Consider the following 25,700-nt stretch of genomic DNA (forward strand, 5'->3'; position numbering starts at 1 on the left):
CTAGATTTAATGAATTTCCCACACTACGACTCAATTACAATTGATCGACAACTTGATACTTAAAATTTGGCCAATCAGCTAAACATGAGGACATGAATGGAAGAAAACAGGCATAAGAACATGGATTGATTAAACACAAATGTTAGTAGGTGTAAGAAAGAAAAAAAAACATAAAATAATAAGACCTATAAAACATTCTTCAGGAGATCTATGTGAGGTTTTGCAAGATTTTAAATTTAACATTGTACCATAAGTTAAAGTATAAATAGGTTTTCCGGTGACATCAAGTGCAGTGAGGCAAGAACATTTAGCTTGTGTCGTTCCCCAGCGCTGAAGAGCTGCTTCAATGGATGGAGGCCAGTTACAAACAACACCCAAGGGCTCTCCCTTCACGGGGGTCATTTGGCGTCCTTCTGGCTTTGGTTGGTTTGGATCTGGTCGAGGGACTGAAATAATTACATGATTTATTAGCGAAAAGTTAAGGTAAATAAAATGTACGTAGCATTAAAAAAAGGGATATAAAGGAGTAAACAAGACAGTAAATACATTTTAAAGAATAAAATCAATAATCATTTTCTTAAATATGTTAAAAACTAATTATGCATATATGGCCCAAGAGCAATACACAATAACAGGGCATGTCCCAAATCTTCACACACTTGTTTAATATTAATTTATAGCACCACTTTATATTGTGAGCAATTTTTTAAGAATCTAAGCTCATTTACCTTCCACAATCTCTTCAAAATCATCCACAAAGAATTCTTTTAATGGTGGTCTTTTTGGTCGCTTGAGGGTGTTAAGTAACTGCTGAATTTTTGTGGAAACTCGACTATTCACAGCAACACCTGCAATAGAAGATTATAAAGAGATATTTGAAAACTCACCAGATGCCAAGGATAAGGGTGAAGATAACATACTGATCTCAGAAGAATAAAACGGGTGTATATATAAAACAAAACGTAAGCCTTTAAATTATGTTGCATGATCAAATAATGTTAGCAATGTTAAATCTTTTGAGCCCAAAACACAAACAATAAAATGAATATTACTTATGAAACATTGTAACCCAATGTAATAAAACATTAATAATTACTGGTCTCGTTATACATTTATTGTTTTATAAGCTGGAGATCATTTTAGTTCCATATTTTCAACCCCTAAAAACATAATTTATGCTTACCTGATAAATTTATTTCTCTTGTAGTGTAGTCAGTCCACGGGTCATCCATTACTTATGGAATATATCTCTTCCTAACAGGAAGCTGCAAGAGGATCACCCAGCAGAGCTGCTACATAGCTCCTCCCCTCACATGTCATATTCAGTCATTCGACCAAAGCAGACGAGAAAGGAGAAACCATAGGGTGCAGTGGTGACTGGAGTTTAATTAAATTTAGGTCTGCCTTAAAGACAGGGCGGGCCGTGGACTGACTACACTACAAGAGAAATAAATTTATCAGGTAAGCATAAATTATGTTTTCTCTTGTTAAGTGTAGTCAGTCCACGGGTCATCCATTACTTATGGAATACCAATACCAAAGCTAAAGTACACGGATGAAGGGAGGGACAAGGCAGGAACATTAAACAGAAGGAACCACTGCCTGAAGTAAGCAAAAGTAAGGAAAATATTTCAAAGGAGAGTAACCTCTGGTGCGGCGTGCTCCGCAGTGGAAATTATAACCTGCAGTGAATTAGTTTGCAGCTCGCATATACACAGTGCTCTCATAACAAGTCTTGAGCACTGGTTTCTGAGGAGTAGGGTCCCATCCGGTTTCCTTCCCAAACAAGTTCCAATCACTACAAGCCCACCGCTATATTTAGGTAAGTCCCAAGAGGTATGTGACAGAAAAACTGTACAATGTTCAAGGCTAAGCAAGCACGTACCTCCGATCCGTATGACCCTCGCCAGGAGTCGTCCTGTGTGTACCGGTTACTGCCGTATGGCTAGTTTCTCCATCCGTGGCTGGGTATTGTGCGGCTCCCAAGCAACCTCCGTAGTCGGTGCGGTGTGTAGCTCCTCCTCTCCAGGTGTCTCTGGCAACAAGCTAGCTTTGCGGTCAGGATTTTGCGCTCACCCCACACCTGTGCTCACTCAAAAGATGGCCATACATAGCGTGTAAATAAAAATACGAGGAGCACAGGTATAAGTGTGTAACAAAAAATGTTTATTTAAACAGGCGCTAATGAGTGAATAAACACACACAAAGCGGTTCGTCAATAATGAACCAAAAACAAAAACAAACAATCAGTGTGAGGGGGGGGAAAATAATAACCACCCCGGGGTTAAGACTGAACAGAGAAAAATCTGCTATATTTACAGACTGCAAGTGAACAGGTATACGCGTTTCAGCAGATTGCCTTACTCATTAATGAGTAAGGCAATCTGCTGAAACGCGTATATCTGTTCACTTGCAGTCTGTAAATATAGCAGATTTTTCTCTGTTCAGTCTTAACCCCGGGGTGGTTATTATATTCACTCATTAGCGCCTGTTTAAATAAACATTTTTTGTTACACACTTATACCTGTGCTCCTTGTATTTTTATTTACACTGCCTGAAGTACCTTTCTCCCAAAAATAGCCTCCGAAGAAGCAAAAGTGTCAAATTTGTAAAATTTTGAAAAGGTGTGAAGCGAAGACCAAGTCGCAGCCTTGCAAATCTGTTCAACAGAGGCCTCATTTTTAAAGGCCCAGGTGGAAGCCACAGCTCTAGTAGAATGAGCTGTAATCCTTTCAGGAGGCTGCTGTCCAGCAGTCTCATAGGCTAAACGTATTATGCTACGAAGCCAAAAAGAGAGAGAGGTAGCCGAAGCCTTTTGACCTCTTCTCTGTCCAGAGTAAACGACAAACAGGGAAGAAGTTTGACGAAAATCTTTAGTTGCCTGCAAATAGAACATCAGGGCACGGACTACGTCCAAATTATGCAAAAGTCGTTCCTTCTTTGAAGAAGGGTTAGGACACAGTGATGGAACAACAATCTCTTGATTGATATTCCTGTTAGTAACTACCTTAGGTAAGAACCCAGGTTTAGTACGCAGAACTACCTTGTCTGAATGAAAAATCAGATAAGGAGAATCACAATGTAAGGCAGATAACTCAGAGACTCTTCAAGCCGAGGAAATAGCCATCAAAAACAAAACTTTCCAGGATAACAGCTTGATATCAATGGAATGAAGGGGTTCAAATGGAACGCCTTGAAGAACATTAAGAACTAAGTTTAAGCTCCACGGAGGAGCAACAGTCTTAAACACAGGCTTAATCCTAGTTAAAGCCTGACAAAAAGCCTGAATGTCTGGAACTTCAGCCAGACGTTTGTGTAGAAGAATAGACAGAGCAGAAATCTGTCCCTTTAACGAACTAGCAGATAAGCCCTTTTCTAAACCCTCTTGTAGAAAAGACAATATCCTAGGAATCCTAACCTTACTCCATGAGTAACTCTTGGATTCGCACCAATATAAATATTTACGCCATATCTTATGGTAAATTTTTCTGGTAACAGGCTTCCTAGCCTGTATTAAGGTATCAATAACCGACTCCGAGAAGCCACGCTTTGATAGAATCAAGCGTTCAATCTCCATGCAGTCAGCCTCAGAGAAATTAGATTTGGATGTTTGAAAGGACCCTGAATTAGAAGGTCCTGTCTCAGAGGCAGAGACCACGGTGGACAGGACGACATGTCCACTAGGTCTGCATACCAGGTCCTGCGTGGCCACGCAGGCGCTATCAGAATCACCAAAGCTCTCTCCTGTTTGATCTTGGCAATCAAACGAGGAAGCATCGGGAATGGTGGAAACACATAAGCCATGTTGAAGACCCAAGGGGCTGTCAGAGCATCTATCAGCACCGCTCCCGGGTCCCTGGACCTGGATCCGTAACAAGGAAGCTTGGCGTTCTGGCGAGACGCCATGAGATCCAGATCTGGTTTGCCCCAACGAAGAATCAGTTGAGCAAAGACCTCCGGATGAAGTTCCCACTCCCCCGGATGAAAAGTCTGGCGACTTAGAAAATTCGCCTCCCAGTTCTCTACGCCTGGGATGTAAATCGCTGACAGGTGGCAAGAGTGAGACTCTGCCCAGCGAATTATCTTTGAGACTTCCAACATCGCTAGGGAACTTCTGGTTCCCCCTTGATGGTTGATGTAAGCCACAGTCGTGATGTTGTCCGACTGAAATCTGATGAACCTCAGAGTTGATAACTGAGGCCAAGCTAGGAGAGCATTGAATATTGCTCTTAATTCCAGAATATTTATTGGGAGGAGTTTCTCCTCCTGAGTCCATAATCCCTGAGCTTTCAGGGAGTTCCAGACTGCTCCCCAGCCTAGAAGGCTGGTGTCTGTTGTTACAATCGTCCAATCTGGCCTGCGAAAGGTCATCCCCTTGGACAGATGTGGCCGAGAGAGCCACCATAGAAGAGAATCTCTGGTCTCTTGATCCAGACTTAGTAGGGGGACAAGTAGTCCCCGTTCCACTGACTTAGCATGCACAATTGCAGCGGTCTGAGATGCAGGCGCGCAAATGGTACTATGTCCATTGCCGCTACCATTAAGCCGATTACTTCCATGCACTGAGCTACTGACGGGTGTGGCATGGAATGAAGGACACGGCAAGCATTTAGAAGTTTTGATAACCTGGCCTCTGTCAGGTAAAGTTTCATCTCTACAGAATCTATAAGAGTCCCTAAAAAGGGAACTCTTGTAAGTGGTAATAGAGAACTCTTTTCCACGTTCACCTTCCACCCATGCGACCTCAGAAATGCCAGAACTATCTCTGTATGAGACTTGGCAGTTTGAAAACTTGACGCTTGTATCAGAATGTCGTCTAGGTACGGAGTCACCGCTATGCCTCGCGGTCTTAGTACCGCCAGAAGTGAGCCCAGAACTTTTGTAAAGATTCTTGGAGCCGTAGCTAATCCGAAGGGAAGAGCTACAAACTGGTAATGCCTGTCTAGGAAAGCAAATCTTAGGTACCGATAATGATCCTTGTGAATCGGTATGTGAAGGTAGGCATCCTTTAAATCCACTGTGGTCATGTACTGACCCTCTTGGATCATGGGAAGGATGGTTCGAATAGTTTCCATTTTGAATGATGGAACTCTTAGAAATTTGTTTAGGATTTTTAAGTCCAAGATTGGTCTGAAGGTTCCCTCTTTCTTGGGAACCACAAATAGGTTTGAATAGAATCCCTGCCCGTGTTCCGTCCGCGGAACTGGGTGGATCACCCCCATTAGTAAAAGGTCTTGTACACAGCGTAGAAACGCCTCTTTCTTTATTTGGTTTGCTGATAACCTTGAAAGATGAAATCTCCCTCGTGGAGGAGAAGTTTTGAAGTCCAGGAGATATCCCTGAGATATGATCTCCAACGCCCAGGGATCCTGGACATCTCTTGCCCAAGCCTGGGCGAAGAGAGAAAGTCTGCCCCCCACTAGATCCGTTTCCGGATAGGGGGCCCTCTCTTCATGCTGTCTTGGAGGCAGCAGCAGGTTTATTGGCCTGCTTGCCCTTGTTCCAGGACTGGTTAACTTTCCAGCCCTGCCTGTAACGAGCAACAGCTCCTTCCTGTTTTGGAGCGGAGGAAGTTGATGCTGCTCCAGCCTTGAAGTTACGAAAGGCACGAAAATTAGACTGTTTGGCCTTTGATTTGGCCCTGTCCTGAGGTAGAGCATGGCCCTTACCTCCCGTAATGTCAGCTATAATTTCTTTCAAGCCGGGCCCGAATAAGGTCTGCCCTTTGAAAGGAATATTAAGCAATTTAGATTTAGAAGTCACGTCAGCTGACCAGGATTTAAGCCATAGCGATCTGCGCGCTTGGATGGCAAATCCTGAGTTCTTAGACGTAAGTTTGGTTAAATGTACAACGGCATCAGAAACAAATGCGTTAGCTAGCTTAAGTGTTTTAAGCTTGTTCATAATTTCATCCAATGGAGCTGTGCGAATGGCCTCTTCCAGAGACTCAAACCAGAATGCCGCCGCAGCAGTGACAGGCGCAATGCATGCAAGGGGCTGTAAGATAAAACCTTGTTGAACAAACATTTTCTTAAGGTAACCCTCTAATTTCTTATCCATTGGATCTGAAAAGGCACAACTATCCTCCACCGGGATAGTGGTACGCTTAGCTAAAGTAGAAACTGCTCCCTCCACCTTAGGGACCGTCTGCCATAAGTCTCGTGTGGTGGCGTCTATAGGAAACATTTTCCTAAATATGGGAGGAGGGGAAAAGGGCACACCAGGTCTATCCCACTCCTTGCTAATAATCTCTGTAAGCCTTTTAGGTATAGGAAACACGTCAGTACACACCGGTACCGCATAGTATCTATCCAACCTACATAATTTTTCTGGAATTGCAACCGTGTTACAATCATTCAGAGCCGCTAATACCTCCCCTAGCAATATGCGAAGGTTCTCAAGCTTAAATTTAAAATTAGAAATCTCTGAATCCAGTCTCCCTGGATCAGATCCGTCACCCACAGAATGAAGCTCTCCGTCTTCACGTTCTGCAAACTGTGACGCAGTATCTGACATGGCTCTCACCTCATCCGCGCGCTCTGTCCTTAACCCAGAGCTATCGCGCTTGCCTCTTAATTCTGGCAATTTAGATAATACTTCTGTCATAACAGTAGCCATGTCTTGCAAAGTGATTTGTAAGGGCCTCCCTGATGTACTTGGCGCCACAAAATCCCGCACCTCCTGAGCGGGAGGCGAAGGTACTGACACGTGAGGAGAGTTAGTCGGCATAACTTCCCCCTCGTTGTCTGGTGATAATTTCTTTACATGTAAAGATTGACTTTTATTTAAAGTAGCATCAATGCAATTAGTACATAAATTTCTATTGGGCTCCACATTGGCCTTTAAACATAGTGAACAAAGAGATTCATCTGTGTCAGACATGTTTAAACAGACTAGCAATGAGACTAGCAAGCTTGGAAATACTTTTCTAAATAAATTTACAAGCAATATAAAAAACGCTACTGTGCCTTTAAGAAGCACAAAAAGCTGTCACAGTTGAAATAACAATGAACCAAAATAGTTATAGCAACCAATTTTTCACAGTAAATGTATTAAGTTAGCAAAGGATTGCACCCACCAGCAAATGGATGATTAACCCCTTAATACCCAAAAACGGATTAACAATTTAATAATTAACGTTTTTCTGACAGTCAAAACACACTGTCACAGGTCTGCTGTGACTGATTACCTCCCTCAAAATGAATTTTGAAGACCCCTGAGCTCTCTAGAGATGATCTGGATCATGGAGGATGAAGTAGACAGATTGTGACTGAATTTTTACTGCGCAAAAAAGCGCTAAAATAGGCCCCTCCCACTCATATTACAACAGTGGGGAAGCTCAGAAAACTGTTTCTATGCAGAAAACAAAGATGGCCATGTGGTAAAAATCATGCCCCAATAAGTTTATCACCAAGTACCTCACAAAAAACGATTAACATGCCAGTAAACGTTTTAAACATACATTTGAAAAGTTATGAATTGTTATTAATAAGCCTGCTACCAGTCGCTTTTACTGCAGTTAAGGCTCATACATTATTTCAGTATTAACAGTATTTTCAGAGTCAATTCCATTCCTTAGAAAAATACATTCAGTGTACACACACTCATCAGCCTAATACCAGTCGCTATCACTGCATTTAAGGCTGAACTTACTTTACATTGGTATCAGCAGAATTTTCTCAGTCAATTCCATTCCTCAGAAAAATAATTACTGCACATACCTCATTTGCAGGGGGGCCCTGCATGCTATTCCCCTTCTCTGAAGTTACCTCACTCCTCAGATGAGAACAGCCAGTGGATCTTAGTTACGTCTGCTAAGATCATAGAAAACGCAGGCAGATTCTTCTTCTAATGCTGCCTGAGAATAAACAGCACACTCCGGTGCCATTTAAAATAACAAACTTTTGATTGTAGAAATAAACTAAGTTAAAAAACACCACAGACCTCTCACAGCAACCTATCTAGTTAGGCTGCAAGAGAATGACTGAATATGACATGTGAGGGGAGGAGCTATGTAGCAGCTCTGCTGGGTGATCCTCTTGCAGCTTCCTGTTAGGAAGAGATATATTCCATAAGTAATGGATGACCCGTGGACTGACTACACTTAACAAGAGAAATTACTTATTTTATTTTAAATCTCCCATTCCCAATAAGTCTCCCTAAATTAATAAAATTGCTGTTTTATTTTATAATTATTTATTATAAACACTGTCTAAAAATTGAAAATAATTTACTCTGGGTGGGATAATTTAGAAGGAGGTCTCTTACCGTCTGCAGTGTCCATCAAACTAGACCGTCTAGCTGTTTTGTGCATCCCTTTAACCAGACCAGCGGGGGGTAAGTCTATGTTTGTTGGGCGTGTAGAGGACAAGGACGAGGATGAGGACGATGATGTGGTGGTGGTGGTGGTAGTGACATCAGGGGGAGCTGAGAAACTATCTGCAACAGAAAACAATCAAAAATATAAAGAACAAAAATTAAGCTGAAAATGTCCTCGTAAACCATATTGCTCAAGACAACATGATCTAAATACTGGTTACTGAGTCAAGGGCAGAATGGTCCCAGCAAGTATTTTTTCATAGTCCAAGAAAAAGAACACAAAATACCTCATTTTTAACGAGCATAAAACCAAACGGAAAAAAAAAGTAACAAAGAAACATATCAATGACTGGCAACACTACACAAAGTGTAGCAAAAGCAGTAAATGAAATGCACCAGCAGCAATTACTGTTTGCTTTAGAATATTTGCTATATTAAATTTTATGCATTTGGTTTTATTATTTCAGCTGAAAGATTTCCATGTACAATAAGAAAAAGAAAAAAAAGCTTCTTAGCTAGTGAATCACCAAATTGTCAATCTCACAATAACTTAAATGCCTGCAATCATTTTAGCAGTTTATACAAATTATTATTTTGACTTGAGCCCCCAAAACAGACCTTCCGTCAGGAGGCAAGTAATCATACTGTGGTGTCTAATTCTAGTTTGTTAAATATCTTGGTCTTTGTTTAGAAGTGTTGCCAATCTGAATGTATCCTTTAAAAATTCCATTACACCTGTAATATTAAAAAGCTGAAAGGCAAAATAAATATTTGAACAAGGAAATGAAGGAAGAGTTTCACCTTCTTACCTATATGAGTATTAGCTAGCACATCAACTAAAGACCCACTGGTGGTGCTCTTCACTTCTCCATGTGACAAAGTGGAAGAGGCGGAAGAAGAGGTGGAGGAACCCTGAACAGACCTGTTAATCCATGACTCTGCATTCTGTAAACTCTGGGTCAGGACTGCAGATAGGGCAGCCTGACGTCTCAGGGAACCTTCATCCTCGGATGCAGATGATGTATCTAAGTCAAACGTAATCAAGAGTTTTTTAAAAATCTTTATAAACGGATTTATATTTAGCAAACCTAAAGAAACATTGCGTCTAGATTACAAAAGTATTAACAGACATCATTTCACATTTTATTTAAAGGGACACTGAACCCAACTGTTTTCTTTCCTGGTTCAGATACAGCATGTAATTTTAAGCAACATTCTAATTTACTCCTATTATCAATTTTTCTTTGTTCTCTTGGTATCTTTATTTGAAAAAGCAGGAATGTAAGCTTACGAGCCGGCCCATCTTTGGTTCAGCACCTGGGTAACCCTTGCTGATTGGTGGCTAAATGTAGAGCTATCCAGGGTGCTGAATCAAAAATGGGCTGACTCCTATGTTAAAATTCCTGCTTTTTTTTACATTAGAAAGTTGCTTAAAATTGCATGCTCTATCTGAACCATGAAACAAAACATCAGTATCTTTAAAGGGACATTAAACCCATTTTTTTTTTCATGATTCAGATAGAGCATACAATTTAAAAAAACTTTCTAACTTACTTCTATTATCTAATTTGTTTAATTATATTGATATTCTTTCCTGAAAAGCATATCTAGATAGGCTCAGTAGCTGCTGATTGGTGGCTGCCCATAAATGCCTCGTGTGATTGGCTGTCCCATGTGCATTGCTATTTCTGAAACAAAGAATATCTAAAGAAAGAAGCAAATTAGATAATAGAAGTAAATTGGAATGTTGTTTAACCCCTTAATGACCGAGGACGTGCAGGGTACGTCCTCAAAAAAAAGGCAGTTAACGCCTGAGGACATACCCTGCACGTCCTCGGTGTGGAAAGCAGCTGGAAGCGATCCTGCTCGCTTCCAGCTGCTTTCCGGTTATTGCAGTGATGCCTCGATATGGAGGCATCCTGCAATAACGCTAGATGGCCATCCGATGCAGAGAGAGCCACTCTGTGGCCCTCTCTGCACCGGACATCGATGGCCGGTATCGTTGGTGGGTGGGAGCCGACTTGGGAGGCGGGTGGGCGGCCATCGATGGGCCGGGTAATGTAGAGGGGGGCGGGATCGGGGGCAGAGCCGATGGGGGCGCGCACGGGCGCGCGCACGTGCACGGGGGCAGCGGGCGGGAGCGTGCACGGGGCGGGAGCGGGTGGGAACGCTACACTACAGAAAATATAACTGTATAAAAGTTTGAGAAAGGGGTATTTTAATGGGGAAAAAAAATATAAATCGAAGGTATCTAGGAGGGGGTGGGGGGTTGGTCTTTGGTGGGGCAGGGTGCTACACTACAGAAAAGGGGAAAAATTTAAAAATCACCAATTTTATTCTAAACTGGGTACTGGCAGACAGCTGCCAGTACCCAAGATGGCGGCCATTAAGACAGAGGGGGAGAGTTAGAGAGCTGTTTGGTGGGGGATCAGTCAGTTTGGGGGCTAAAGGGGGGTCCTACAGAGCAGCATATGTAAATATGCCTTTTCTTTTTAAAAAAAAAAAGCCCAAATATAGCTTTTATTTTAGTACTGGCAGTTTCTGCCAGTACTTAAGATGGCGGGGACAATTGTGGGGTGGGGGAGGGAAGAGAGCTGTTTGGGAGGGATCAGGGGGTCTGATGTTTCAGGTGGGAGGCTAAGCTCTACACTAAAGCTAAAATTAACCCTGCAAGCTCCCTACAAGCTACCTAATTAACCCCTTCACTGCTAGCCATAATACGTGTGATGCGCATTTAGCGGCCTAAGTACCAAAAAGCAACGCCAAAGCCATATGTGTCTGCTATTTCTGAACAAAGGGGATCACAGAGAAAAATTTACAACCATTTATGTCATAATTGCACAAGCTGTTTGTAAATAATTTCAGTGAGAAACAAAAAGTTTGTGAAAAAGGGAACTTTTTTTTTTATTTGATCGCATTTGGCGGTGAAATGGTGGCATGAAATATACCAAAATGGGCCTAGATCAATACTTTGGGTTGTCTGCTACACTAGAATAAAGCTAAAATTAACCCTACAAGCTCCCTACAAGCTCCCTAATTAACCCCTGCACTGCTGGGCATAATACACGTGTGGTGCGCAGCGGCATTTAGCGGCCTTCTAATTACCAAAAAGCAATGCCAAAGCCATATATGTCTGCTATTTCTGAACAAAGGGGATCCCAGAGAAAAATTTACAACCATTTATGCCATAATTGCACAAGCTGTTTGTAAATAATTTCAGTGAGAAACCGAAAGTTTGTGAAAAAGTGAACGATTTTTTGTATTTGATCGCATTTGGCGGTGAAATGGTGGCATGAAATATACCAAAATTGGCCTAGATCAATACTTTGGGATGTCTTCTAAAAAAAAATATATACATGTCAAGGCATATTCAGGGATTCCTGAAAGATATCAGTGTCCCAATGTAACTAGCGCTAATCTTGAATAAAATGGTTTGGAAATAGCAAAGTGCTACTTGTATTTATGGCCCTATAGCTTGCAAAAAAAGCAAAGAACATGTAAACATTGGTTATTTCTAAACTCAGGACAAAATTTAGAAAATATTTAGCATGGGTGTTTTTTGGTGGTTGTAGATGTGTAACAGATTTTGGGGGTCAAAGTTAGAAAAAGTGTGTTTTTTCCATTTTTTTCTCATATTTTATAATTTTTTTTACAATAAATTATAAGATATGATGAAAATAATGGTATCTTTGGAAAGTCCATTTAATGGCGAGAAAAACGGTATATAATATGTGTGGGTACAGTAAATGAGCAAGAGGAAAATTACAGCTAAACACAAACACCGCAAAAATGTAAAAATAGCCTTGGTCCCAAACGGACAGAAAATGGAAAAGTGCTGTGGTCATTAAGGGGTTAAAATTGTATTCTCTGTCTGAATCATGAAAGAAAGATTTGGGGTTTAATGTCCCTTTAAGCATTGGAAGTCATTACAATGTTTGTGATGATCTGAGCTTTTTCTGCAAAAACCTTACACTGATGGTAAAATACTTTTGCAAAAACAATTTTATAGTCTCATTTCAGATGTACAGTATTTCACATAACTACAAATATAATTACTCAGAGCAGTTTTGAGTATCAGTGGTCATACAAAACCATATATAGCAGCAACATATTCCTGGTAGCAGCTTTGGTTCTAAATAATATTGATTATACTCTATAATATTGATTGTATTACAATTTATAGTTGATCTTACACTCTTCACAAAAAGTAACTTGAGTGACAACTTTATTAACAAAACACATACATATGGCTAACTAAGACAGACAATCTATCTTTGGCAATGGCCAATATGAACTTTTAATTTAACGGCACAAAAAATTGATTAAAATAATACCAGGAGGTGTACACGCATCGGCTGGAGACTGCACAAACGTTGATCGCCTTTTAGTTGGCATTGGTAAAGCCATTTTCTGTTCTTTATGTTTAGCCAAAGCAGCTTGCACTGCTTCTGTATGTATATCTAAAAGAGAGGGGAAAAAGTATCACTTACAAACATAAAGCTCCAAAACTTCAATCAAGTGATGATATTTGCATTTCTTTATAAAAAAAAAAACAACAACAAAGAAAGAAAAGAAAAAACGTGTGAATGATTCCCGTTTGTTCATAGTTTAAGCTTTTTGGCTCCATTCAATTTCCCAAAGTAAAACTGGCAACTGTTATCATTTAATCAGCATGTTGGCCTACTGACCAGTATTGGAAATAGTGAATCTTTTTTCATAGTTAAAACTGAAATGCACATCAGTTCAAATTTAATCAGAAGCAGTTGTATTACCAAAAGTGCTTATAGTAAAAGCTACTACATATAGAGCATGGGCCTGTATACTAAGTGCTACCTTACAGACAAGCCTGAGCAAAACCTGACCATTTTACTATTAATTAATAAGACATTTGTAATTCAGATGTTGTGCAGTTCTTAATATATTTTATTTGAACACAAAATTACTTATTATATACACTTTCTTGTGTTCAGGTATTTTAGAGGTGCAAAAAACATAAATTATGCTTACCTGATAATTTAATTTCCTTCTGAATGAGGTGAGTCCACGGCATCATTCCTTACTGTTGGGAAATACTGAACCTGGCCACCATGAGGAGGCAAAGACACCCCAGCCAAAGGCTTAAATACTCCCCCCACTTCCCTCATATCCCAGTCATTCTGCCAAGGGAACAAGGAACAGTAGGAGAAATATATGGGTATAAATGGTGACGAAAGAGAAAATCACAATGTTGGTCCGCCCATCGGAGTATAAGGGGGGGGGGGGGGGGCGGGGGGCGTGGACTCTCCACATACAGAAGGAAAGGAAATTATCAGGTAAGCATAATTTATGTTTTCCTTCTTAATATGAGGAGAGTCCACGGCATCATTCCTTACTGTTGGGAAAACTATACCCAAGCTCTAGAGCAGGGTTCTTCAAACTACGGGTCGGGGCCCATTACTAGGTCGCAACACCATATTTACTGGGTCGCGGCTTGTGTGTGTGTGTTGTATGAGTGCTTATGTGGTGTGTGTGTGTTGTATGAGTGCCTATGTGGTGTGTGTGTGTTGTATGAGTGCCTATGTGGTGTGTGTGTTGTATGAGAGTGTGTGGTGTGTGTGTGTTGTATGAGTGCCTATGGGGTGTGTGTGTTGTATGAGAGTGTGTGGTGTGTGGCTTGTATGAGAGTGTGTGTGATGTGTGTGTGTGTTGTATGAAAGTGTGTGGTGTGTGGCTTGTATGAGAGTGTGTGTGATGTGTGTGTGTGTTGTATGAAAGTGTGTGGTGTGTGGCTTGTATGAGAGTGTGTGTGATGTGTGTGTGTGTTGTATGAAAGTGTGTGGTGTGTGTTGTTTGAGAGCCTATGTGGTGTGTGTGTGTGTGTTGTATGAGAGTGTATGGGGGGGGTGATGTATGAGAGTGTGTGGTGTGTGTTGTATAAAAGCCTATGTGGGGTGTGTGTGTTTTGTATGAGAGTGTGTGGTGTGTGTGTTGTATGAGAGCCTATGTGTGTGTGTGTGTGGGGGGGGGTTGTATGAGAGTGTATGTGGGGGGGGTATGTGGGGGGGTGTTGTATAAGTGTATGTGGGGTGTGTGTTGTGTGTGTGTGTTGTATGAGAGCCTATGTGGTGTGTGTGTTGTATGAGAGTGTATGTGGGGGGGGTGTTGTATGAGTGTATGTGGGGTGTGTGGTGTGTGTGTGTGTGTGTTGTATGAGAATATTTTTGTGTTGCATGAGTTTGTGTTGTATGAGAATGTGTGGTGTGTGTGTGTGTATGTTGTATGAGAGTGTGTCTGTTGTGTCTATTGTATAAGAGTGTATGGTGTTTTTGTTGTATGAGAGTGTGTGTGGTTTGTGTTGTATGAGAGTGTGTGTGGTGTATGAGAGTGAGGGTGTTATTACGTTTTACAACATTTTAAAGTTGGACTACAATCAGGAATAAAGTACACCCATATTTTAGTCACTTTGCCAAAAAATTGCAGCTATCAAGTTGTATATTACTTACTAATATTTTTAAACCAAGCATAAAAATAGGGTCGCAAAGGTTTGTGGTATCATGGCACTGGGTCTTGGGAAAAAAAAGTTTGAAGAACCCTGCTCTAGAGGACACTGAATGATAACGGGAAAGGTAAAGGAAAGGTGGACCCTATTCTGAGGGCACCACAGCCTGTAAAAGCTTTCTCCCAAAAGCTGCTTCAGCCGAAGTAAAAAATGTCAAATTTGTAGAATTTTAAATAAGTATGTAAGGAGGACCAGCTAGCCGCCTTACAAATCTGATCCATAGAGGCCTCGTTTTTAAAGGCCCAAGAGCAAGCCACAGCTTTAGTGGAATGAGCCGTAACCCTCTGAGGAGGTTTAAGTCCTGCTGACTCTTAAGCTAAGCGTATAACAGTCCTCAACCAAAAAGATAAGGAAGTCGAAGAAGCCTTCAGACCCTTTTGCTTCCCAGAATAAACAAGGAAGAAGTTTCCCCAAAATCCTTAGTAGCTTGAAGATAAAACTTCAAAGCTTAAACCACATCCAGATTATGAAGTAAACGTTCCTTCGAAGGAGGAGGATTAGGACATAAGGAAGGAACCACAATCTCCTGATTGATGTTACGATCAGACACCACCTTAGGTAGAAAACCCAAGCGGGTACATAGGACAGCCTTATCAGTGTGGAACACCAGATAAGGAGGCTCACATTGCAAGGCAGCCATTTCAGAAACTCTGCGTGCCGACACAATAGCCAAAAGAAAAAGAACCTTCCAGGACAACAATTTGATTTTAACCGAATGCATAGGCTCACACGGAGCCCGTTGTAAAAACTTAAGAACAAGATCCAAACTCCAAGGTGGAGCGTTAGATCTAAACACAGGTCTGATCCTAATCAGAGCCTTAACGAAAGATTGCACGTCAGGGAGCTCTGCGAGTCTCTTGTGCAGCAAAACAGAAAAGGGTCGAAATCTGTTCCCTCAAGGAACTGGTAGAAAGGCCCTTCTCCAGACCCTCCTGGAGAAAGGAAAGAATCCTGGCAGCCTTAACCTTATACCAGGCTAAACCACGCTCTACACCCCAGAATAAGTAAGCTCTCCACACCTTATGATAGATGCGAAGAGTAACAGGCTTACGAGCCTGAATGAGAAAGTGTCAATAATCATCTCAGAGAAACCTCTCTTGGCTAAGACTAAGCGTTCAATCTCCACGCAGTCAGCCTCAGAAAATCTAGATTTTAATGAACAAAAGGACCCTGTTCCAGCAGATCCCTGCAACAAGGTAACTTCCACGGAGGAGATGAGGACATCTCCACCAGGTCCACGAACCACATCCTTCGCGGTCACGATGGAGCAATCAGTATCACTGATGCCTGTTCCTGCTTGATGCGGGCCACTACACGGGAAAGAAGTGGTAAAGGCGGATAAATGTAAATTAGATTGAACCTCCAAGGCATTGCTAATGCATCTATTAGCTCTTCCTGAGGATCCCTGGACCGCAAACTATATCTGGGTAGCTTGGAATTGAGCCGGGACGCCATGAGATCTATCTCCGGCGTCCCCCATCTTTTGAAAATCTCCGCAAACAACTCGGGATGGAGAGACCATTCCTCCGGATGAAAGGATTGTCTGCTGAGGAAATCCACTTCCCAATTGTGCACACCCGGAATAGGGATCACGGAATGTGGGCCTCCGCCCACTCCAGAATCTGAGATACTTCCCTCATTGCTAGGGAGCTCCTCGTTCCCCCACTGATGGTTGATGTAAGCCACTGAGGTTATGTTGTCTGATTGGAATCTGAAAAACTGGACAATCCCAGAAGGGGCCAAGCCTTCAGAGCATTGAAGATTGATCAAAGATCCAAAATGTTGATCAGGAGGAGGGACTCCTCACAAGTTCACAGGCCTTGTGCCTTCCTGGCACCCCAAACAGCTCCCCATCATGATAGACTTGCATCCGAAGTCACAATCTAACAGGATGGTCTCAAGAAGGATGTCCCTTGGGACAGGTGATCTGGACAGAGCCACCAAGAGAGCGATCCTCTTGACCGGTTCTTCAGAGAAATCTGTTAAGACAGATCAGAATGATCACCGTTCCACTGTCTCAGCATGCACAGGTGAAGTGGTCTGAAATGGAATCTGGCAAAGGGAATGATGTCCATGCTGGACACCATGAGACCAATCACCTCCATACACCAAGCCACAGAGGGCCTTAAGGAGGTCTTGAGGGCAAGACAAGCCTAAGTTAGCGTGTAACGTCTCTGGTCTGTAAGGAATATTCTCATATATATGGAGTCTATTATAGTACCCAGGAATTCCACCCTGGTACTGGGAATAAGAGAACTCTTTTCTAAGTTTAACTTCCACCCATGAGATCGAAGAAGAAACAGAAGAGATCTTGAATAGTCTTCTGCCAGACGACAGGATGGTGACTGAACAAGAATATCGTCCAAGTATGGTGCTACTGCTATACCGCTAGTTCTGGCCACTGCAAGCAGAGCCCCTAGAACCTTGGTAAAAACTCTTGGAGCAGTAGCTAGACCAAACGGAAGTGCAATAAACTGGAAGTGCTTGTCCGGGAACTCAAACCTTAGGAACTTGAAGTGTTCCTTGTGTATTGGAAATTGAAGGTAAGCATCCATGAGATCTATAGTGGTCATGAACTGTCCTTCCTGAACTAAGGGAAGGATGGACCTTATCGTCTCCATCTTGAACGAGGGGACAGATAGGAATTTGTTTAAGCACTTTAGGTCCAGAATATGGCGGAAAGTTCCCTCCTTCTTTGGGACCACAAAGAGGTTTGAATAGTACCCCAGACCTCTTTCTGCAAGAGGTTACCGGGACAATGACTCCGAGGGAGGAGAGGTCCTTCACGCACCCCAGAAAGCATTCTCTCTTTTCTTGCCATGCAGACAGGGTTGATAGTAGGAATCTGCCCCTGGATGGATGAGACTTAAAACCTATCTTGTATCCCTGAGCGATGACCTCCAGGACCCACGACTCTTGCACGTCTCCAATCCAAGCGTCTGAAAAGAGTGACAGTCTGCCCCCTACGAGATCCAGAGCAGGATCGGGGGCTGCCCCTTCATGCCAACTTTGTCTCGGTGGGTTTCTTGCTCTGCTTGGATTTATTCCAGGACTAAGCCGGCCTCCAAGTCCCCAAAAATTAGGACCTTGTCCCTTAGGCTTGTTTCTTCTTATCCTGCGGTAAAAAGGCCCCTTTGCCTCCAGTAACCGTAGAGATAATTGAGTCCAGGCCTAGACCAAATAGAATCTTTCCCTTAAATGAGAGGGAAAGAAGTCTTGAGTTCGAAGTCATGTCCGCAGACCAGGACTTCAGCCGAGGGCCCTACGGGCTTGAACAGAAAAACCTGAAGCCTTGGCATTCAGGCAAATAATTTGCATATTTGCATCACAAATAAAGAATTAGCCACCCTTAAGGCCTTAATTCCTGGATCACGTCGAGGGGACCCTCCACCTCGATCAACTCAGATAATGAGTCGCACCAGTAGGTAGCCACCGCAGCAACAGCCGCTGCCAGTTGAAACAAATATCCTGTATGTTGAAACATCTTTCTTAACAGAGTTTCTATCTTCTTGTCCATGGGCTCTTTAAACGACAGACTATCCTCAAGCGGGATAGTAGTGCATTTAGCAAGCGTGGAGATAGCACCATCAACCTTGGGGATGGAACCCCACAACTCCAATTGAGAGTCCGGGACCGGGAACAATTTTTTTAAAGGAAGAAGGGGAAAATGAAGAACCAATTCTTTCCCATTTATTCTAAATAATGTTTGCCATTTTTGCGAGAACCGGGAAAGTTTGTGGTACAACCCTGTCCTCTAATTTTGGAATCAAAGGTTCCTCAGGCAATTTGAGCTCTGGAACCTCTAACGTAGTCAAAACTTCCTTCAGCAGAAAGCATTAATGCTCAATCCTAAATCTAAAGTCTGGTTCCTCCGCAGCTGGAGGCTTAGAAGCAGCAGATTCCAACCCAGAAAGATAAACTTAGAAAAGAGTTCTCTGAAGTATCAGAGGCGCCTTCATTATCGGATAATCTTGTATCAGATAAATCAAATAAGCTAGTAGATGACCCCTGGGAAGGATAGCAATATTGGACCTTTTGCTTGAGCTTAGCAGGGCGAGGTAAAGCACTAAAGGCCGCAGACACTGCCGTTGGTAACTGCTCAGAAAAGTCTGGAGGTAAAAGGTCCGCTTCAGATGGAGGATTAGGAGTGCTACGGGAAACTGCATGTGTATTAGGAGATGACTGTAGGGTGAGCACCTCACGGGATGGAGACTCCTCAGAGGTGGACAGCTCAGTGGTATCAAACATATTAACTTTCTTTGACATGATTACTTTATCTAGGCATATGGAACATAATTGAGCAAGTGGGTATACTGTGGCCTCCTCACAATATAGACAGGTATTATACTTAGGTAAAGAGGGAGTACCCTCTAACGCATCTGAAGCCTCCATAGCTTGCGCTAACAAAGCAGACTATTAATTACTAAGAAAAAACTGAACTTTTATACCCCCAATGACTGGGGCACTCACCACCTTCTATGACCCAGGTCAAACAGAGAAACCGCTTCTTCTCTGGTAAACCGCACGGTCAGGAAAGAGGAAATAAGTGTGACCACACACGGTCACGTGGTGCGCAATGCAGGACCGCCCCTGCTATACTAGTAAAAAAAAAGCGCCAAGCGCTTCAGGCTGCACAGCTCCCAAAACAAAAGTGAAAACCCTGTACGTTCCAACATCTGTCTGAGCCTCATCTAACACATGTCGCAGCATTATCAAATAAACTTATGTGATTAAACCCCACTGTTCAATAATCCCCTTCCGGAGATATTAACCCTTTATTCCATACAGATAAAAGGAGCCACACTGTGACCCTGTCTTCTTGCGTTATCATATGTATATTAAAAAAAAAAATTAAACCATCTTACCGGAATCTATGCTGTGGAACAGAAACACAGCCTCTCAAGTTTGACAGTCTTGTAGTATCGCTCCTGACATGGACTTGAGTGATGGAAGCAGGCAGTGAAACTCATCAACACTGATTGCTTAGGAACTGTTAATACGAGTCTGGATGCATTCGCAGAAAGACTCTCCCAGCATCTCCATACCCTAACTTTCGTCAATGCTCTCACTGAGAGGCTGACAAGACTACTTACAACTCCAGTCCCATTTCAAAGGGCAGATACCCTTCATAAGGAACTACTACGAATCTTCTGACACTTCTCTGCCAACCTCCTGTGACAAAAGGCAAAGAATGACTGGGATATGAGGGAGGTGGGGGAGGATTTAAGCCTTTGGCTGGGGTGGTGTCTTTGCCTCCTCCTGGTGGCCAGGTTCAGTATTTCCCAACAGTAAGGAATGATGCCGTGGACTCTCCTCATATTAAAAAGGAAATAATTGATAAACTAAATAACTCTAACGTGTTTCCTTGAAAACTTAAGAAACAGAAATGAGTAAAACTACTATAGACAAAATTAGCATGCATGATTATTTTTTCATTACAAATATGTAACCCCTGAGCTGACATGGCTCAAAAACTTTGGCTAACCTTCTAATACAATGCCTTTATATTATTAACATATTAGTGACCCCATATTAGCTCCATTTAAGGGATATAAAACACTTTGATATGGTAATATAAAATGATAAAGCGTGTGTGTGTGTGTGCGTGTATGTATGTATGTATGTATGTGTGTATATATATATATATATATATATATAGTGCAGAACGCTGTTATATCCCACACAGTCATTGGCTGCACACTCTAGTGACCTATTTATAACTGTCCCTATTTGGCCACAGCAGAGAAGGTAACCTAAGTTACAACATGGCAGCTCCCGTTTTATAGACACTAAAACGTTTCACTTATTTTGTCAATATTTAAACAGCTAATGAAACTTTAAAAAATACATCTACGTTATTCTCAGAATAATCTTTTCTTTGAGTGCATCATTCTATCTAACATTTATTTAGTGTTTATTGCCCCTTTAAATATTGAATAATTGTATAATCAACAAATGCATAATAAGGCAATGTAATAACACATTTTTGAATGATTAGTATATCTCTTTTCTGACAATTTTCAGTTACTCCTATTTTCCACATACTGTGTTCTTCACAGAAAAGTTTGCCAGCCGTGTGGCATTACAAAATAGCCATGTGGGGTAGTATAATACTTAGCAATATTTTGACACTTTCTGTTATTTATAAATGTTACTTAAGCTATCTGAAGCACAAACTCATTGCATAATTTTAAATTAATTGATTTAATAATGATTTGTGCAACAAGCTAAATTAATATTGACTTAAATTGTGGCTGGGTGGTGTGTCCATTAAATAGATCCTAGGAAGCACACTGGCATAAATGTATGCTCATGCTCAGTAGGATCTGGTGCCTATGAACTGTGCATATAAAAAGACAGTGCACAATTTGTTAATGGAAGTAATCGGAAAGCTGTTTTGGTTTATATTGAATGCGCTATATGAATCATGAAAGTTCTGACTTTAGAGAACAGTGTTCTCCCCAGATCCTTTTTAACCACTTAACGAACGTTGACGCACCCTGTACACCAGAGGTCGTTCACCTACCCCCTTAGATGACTCGTTAATAGCGCAGGTCAAAATATGAGCATAATAATCTGGACACTATTGTCCCAGAGGCTCAAGACATCCTGAGTATCCAACACAAAGATCCAACGTTTGGTGTTTGCAGTTTGTGTAAGTCAATTGTGACCCATCTGCAACTACCAGTTAAAACTTAGCTCATGCCCCCAAAAGCATTCCGAGGATGATTCAGGAGCATGATCATGATCATGCAAGGCAGATAACTCTGAAACTCTTCGAGCCGGAGAGATAGCTACCAAGAACAGAACTTTCCAAGATAAAAGCTTGATATCTATGGAATGCAGAGGTTCAAACTGAACCCCTTGAAGAACTTTAAGAACTAAATTTAAACTCCATGGCAGAGCAACAGGTTTAAACACAGGCTTGATTCTAACTAAAGCCTGACAAAACGCCTGAACGTCTGGAACATCCGCCAGACGCTTGTGCAAAAGAATAGACAGAGCAGAAATCTGTCCCTTTAAGGAACTAGCTGACAATCCATTCTCCAATCCTTCTTGGAGAAAAGACAATATCCTGTGAATCCTGACTTTACTCCATGAGTAACCCTTGGATTCACACCAATGAAGATATTTACACCATATCTTATGATAGATTTTCCTGGTGACAGGCTTTCAAGCCTGAATTAAGGTATCAATGACCGACTTGGAAAAACCACGTTTTGACAAAATCAAGCGTTCAATCTCCAAGCAGTCAGACGCAGAGAAATTAGATTTGGATGTTTGAAGGGACCTTGAAGTAGAAGGTCCTGCCTCAGCGGCAGAGTCCAAGGTGGAAAGAATGACATGTCCACCAGATCTGCGTACCAAGTCCTGCATAGCCACGCAGGAGCTATCAAAATCACAGCATAGGAAACGGTGGAAACACATAAGCCAGGTTGAAAGACCAAGGCGCTGCTAGAGCATCTATCAGCGCTGCCTTGGGATCACTGGACCTGAACCCATAACAAGGAAAATTGGCGTTCTGACGAGACACCATGAGATCCAGTTCTGGTTTGCCCCAAAGTTGAATCAACTGTGGAAACACCTCCGGATGGAGTTCCCACTCCCCCGGATGAAAAGTCTGTCGACTTAGAAAATCCGCCTCCCAGTTCTCTACTCCTGGGATATGGATAGCTGATAGATGGCAAGAGTGAACCTCTGCCCATAGAATAATTTTTGAAACCTCCAACATTGCTAGGGAACTCCTTGTTCCCCCTTGTTGGTTGATGTAAGCTACAGTCGTGATGTTGTCCGACTGAAATCTGATGAACCTGACCGCAGCTAGCTGAGGCCAAGCCTGAAGAGCATTGAATATCGCTCTTAGTTCCAGAATGTTTATCGGAAGGAGTGTCTCCTCCTGAGTCCACAAGCCCTGAGCCTTCAGGGAGTTCCAGACTGCACCCCAGCCCAGAAGGCTGGCATCTGTCGCTACTATTGTCCAATCTGGCCTGCGGAAGGTCATACCCTTGGACAGATGGACCCGAGATAACCACCAGAGAAGAGAATCCCTGGTCTCTTTATTCCAGATTTAGTAGAGGGGAGAAATCTGTGTAATCCCCATTCCACTGACTGAGCATGCAGAGTTGCAGCGGTCTGAGATGTAGGCGGGCAAACGGCACTATGTCCATTGCCGCTACCATTAAGCCAATTACTTCCATACACTGAGCCACTGAAGGGCGAGAAGTAGAATAAAGAACACGGCAGGAATTTAGAAGTTTTGACAACCTGGCCTCTGTCAGGTAAATCTTCATTTCTACAGAATCTATCAGAGTTCCTAGGAAGGAAACTCTTGTGAGAGGGGATAGAGAACTTTTTTCTTCGTTCACTTTCCACCCATGCGACCTCAGAAATGCCAGAACAATGTCCGTGTGAGACCTGGCAACTTGAAAAGTCGACGCCTGTATCAGAATGTCGTCTGAGTAAGGGACTACTGCTATAGCCCGCGGCCTTAGGACCGCTAGAAGGGACCCTAGAACCTTTGTAAAGATTCTTGGTGCCGTGGCCAACTCGAAGGGAAGAGCCACAAACTGGTAGTGCCTGTATTGACCCTCCTGGATCATAGGATGGATGGTTCGAATAGTCTCCATCTTGAAGGATGGGACTCTGAGAAATTTGTTTAAGATCTTGAGATCTAAGATTGGTCTGAATGTTCCCTCTTTCTTGGGAACAACAAACAGATTTGAATAAAAGCCCTGTCCCTGTTCCTCCTGCGGAACTGGGTGGATCACTCCCATAACTAGGAGGTCTTGAACACAATGTAAGAATGCTTCTCTCTTTATCTGGTTTGCAGATAAAAGTGAGAGATGAAATCTCCCTTTTGGGGGAGAGGTTTTGAATTCCAGAAGATAACCCTTGGACACAATTTCCAATGCCCAGGATCCTGGACATCTCTTGCCCAAGCCTGGGCGAAGAGAGAGAGTCTGCCCCCTACTAGATCCGTTTCCGGATCGGGGGCTGCTCCTTCATGCTGTCTTAGAGGCAGCAGCAGGCTTCTTGGCCTGTTTCCCCTTGTTCCAAGCCTGGTTAGGTCTCCATACCAGCTTAGACTGGGCAAAAGTTCCCTCTTGTTTTGTGTTAGAGGAAGTTGAAGCTGCGCCATTCTTGAAGTTTCGAAAGAACTGAAAACTAGACTGTTTCGTCCTTAATTTGTTGGACCTGTCTTGAGGAAGGGCGTGACCTTTTCCTCCAGTGATGTCAGAAATGATCTCCTTCAGTCCAGGCCCGAATAGGATCTGTCCTTTGAAGGGAATGTTGAGAAGTTTAGACTTTGAAGTCACGTCAGCTGACCAGGATTTAAGCCATAGCGCCCTACGCGCCTGAATAGCAAAACATGGATTTTTAGCCGTTAGCTTGGTTAAATGAACAACGGCGTCAGAAACAAATGAATTGGCTAGCTTAAGGGCCCTAAGCTTGTCAATAATATCTTCCAACGGGGTTTCAACCTGTAGAGCCTCCTCTAGGGACTCAAACCAGAAAGCCGCGGCAGCAGTGACTGGGGCAATGCATGCAAGAGGCTGGAGAATAAAACCTTGTTGAATAAAAATTTTCTTAAGGTAACCCTCTAATTTTTTATCCATTGGATCTAGAAAAGCACAACTGTCCTCGACAGGGATAGTGGTACGCTTAGCTAGAGTAGAAACTGCTCCCTCCACCTTAGGGACCGTCTGCTATAAGTCCCGTGTAGCGGCGTCTATAGGAAACATCTTTTTAAAAACAAGAGGGGGAGAGAATGGTACACCTGGTCTATCCCATTCCTTAGTAATAATTTCAGAAAACCTTTTAGGGATTGGAAAAACATCAGTGTAAGTAGGTACTGCATAGTATTTATCCAATCTACATAATTTCTCTGGGACTACAATAGTGTCACAGTCGTCCAGAGTTGCTAAAACCTCCCTGAGCAATACGCAGAGGTGTTCAAGCTTAAATTTAAATGTAGACATATCAGAATCAGATTGAAGTATCTTCCCTGAATCAGAAAAATCACCCACAGATTGAAGCTCCCCTGCTTCAGCTTCATTATATTGTGAGGGTGTATCAGAGATAGCTACTAAAGCGTCAGAGAGCTCTGTATTTATTCTAGTCCCAGAGCTGTCTCGCTTTCCTTGCAATCCTGGCAGTTTAGATAATACCTCTGTAAGGGTATGATTCATAACTGCCGCCATGTCTTGCAAGGTATACGCAATGGGCGCGCTAGATGTAGTTGGCGTCCCCTGAGCGGGATTTATAGGATCTGACACGTGGGGAGAGTTAGACGGCATAACTTCCTCTTTGTCAATTTCTTCTGGTGATAAATTTTTTAAAGCCAGAATATGGTCTTTGTAATCTATAGTAAAATCAGTGCATTTGGTACACATTCTAAGAGGGGGTTCCACAATGGCTTCTAAACATAATGAACAATGAGTTTCCGCTATGTCAGACATGTTTAAACAGACTAGTAATGAGACCAGCAAGCTTGGAAAACACTTTAATAACTGTGAACAAGCAAAAAATAAAAACGGTACTGTGCCTTTAAGAGAAAAAAACAATCACAGAAACTGCTAAAACAGTGAAAAAAGCAGTAAATCTTACGAAATTTTTACAGTGTGTATAATAGGCTGAAAGAGCATTGCACCCACTTGCAAATGGATGATTAACCCCTTAGTTTCAAAACCGGATCAAAAAAACGATATAAATGTTTTTAAACAGTCACAACAAACTGCCAAAGCTCTACTGTGGCCCTACCTGCCCATACAACGACTTTGGAAGGCACAAAAACCCCTTAGAGAGGTCCTATATGTTCAGGGGACTCCTTCAGGGAAGCTGG

At 42.3% G+C, this 25,700-nt stretch overlaps 1 protein-coding gene across 1 annotated transcript in view; it reads right to left on the minus strand.

The window, feature by feature from the left end:
• The window catches only part of DIP2B (disco interacting protein 2 homolog B), a 624,447-nt gene that overhangs the window by 248,170 nt on the left and 350,577 nt on the right, over window positions 1–25,700 (minus strand). The window contains 5 exon segments of the mRNA XM_053708237.1: window positions 249–446; window positions 729–848; window positions 8,269–8,439; window positions 9,129–9,344; window positions 12,654–12,779. Of these exon segments, the coding sequence (XP_053564212.1) occupies window positions 249–446; window positions 729–848; window positions 8,269–8,439; window positions 9,129–9,344; window positions 12,654–12,779 (831 nt within the window).

This window comes from Bombina bombina, chromosome 3 (genome assembly GCF_027579735.1).
Source record: "Bombina bombina isolate aBomBom1 chromosome 3, aBomBom1.pri, whole genome shotgun sequence".
Classification (NCBI taxonomy): domain Eukaryota; kingdom Metazoa; phylum Chordata; class Amphibia; order Anura; family Bombinatoridae; genus Bombina; species Bombina bombina.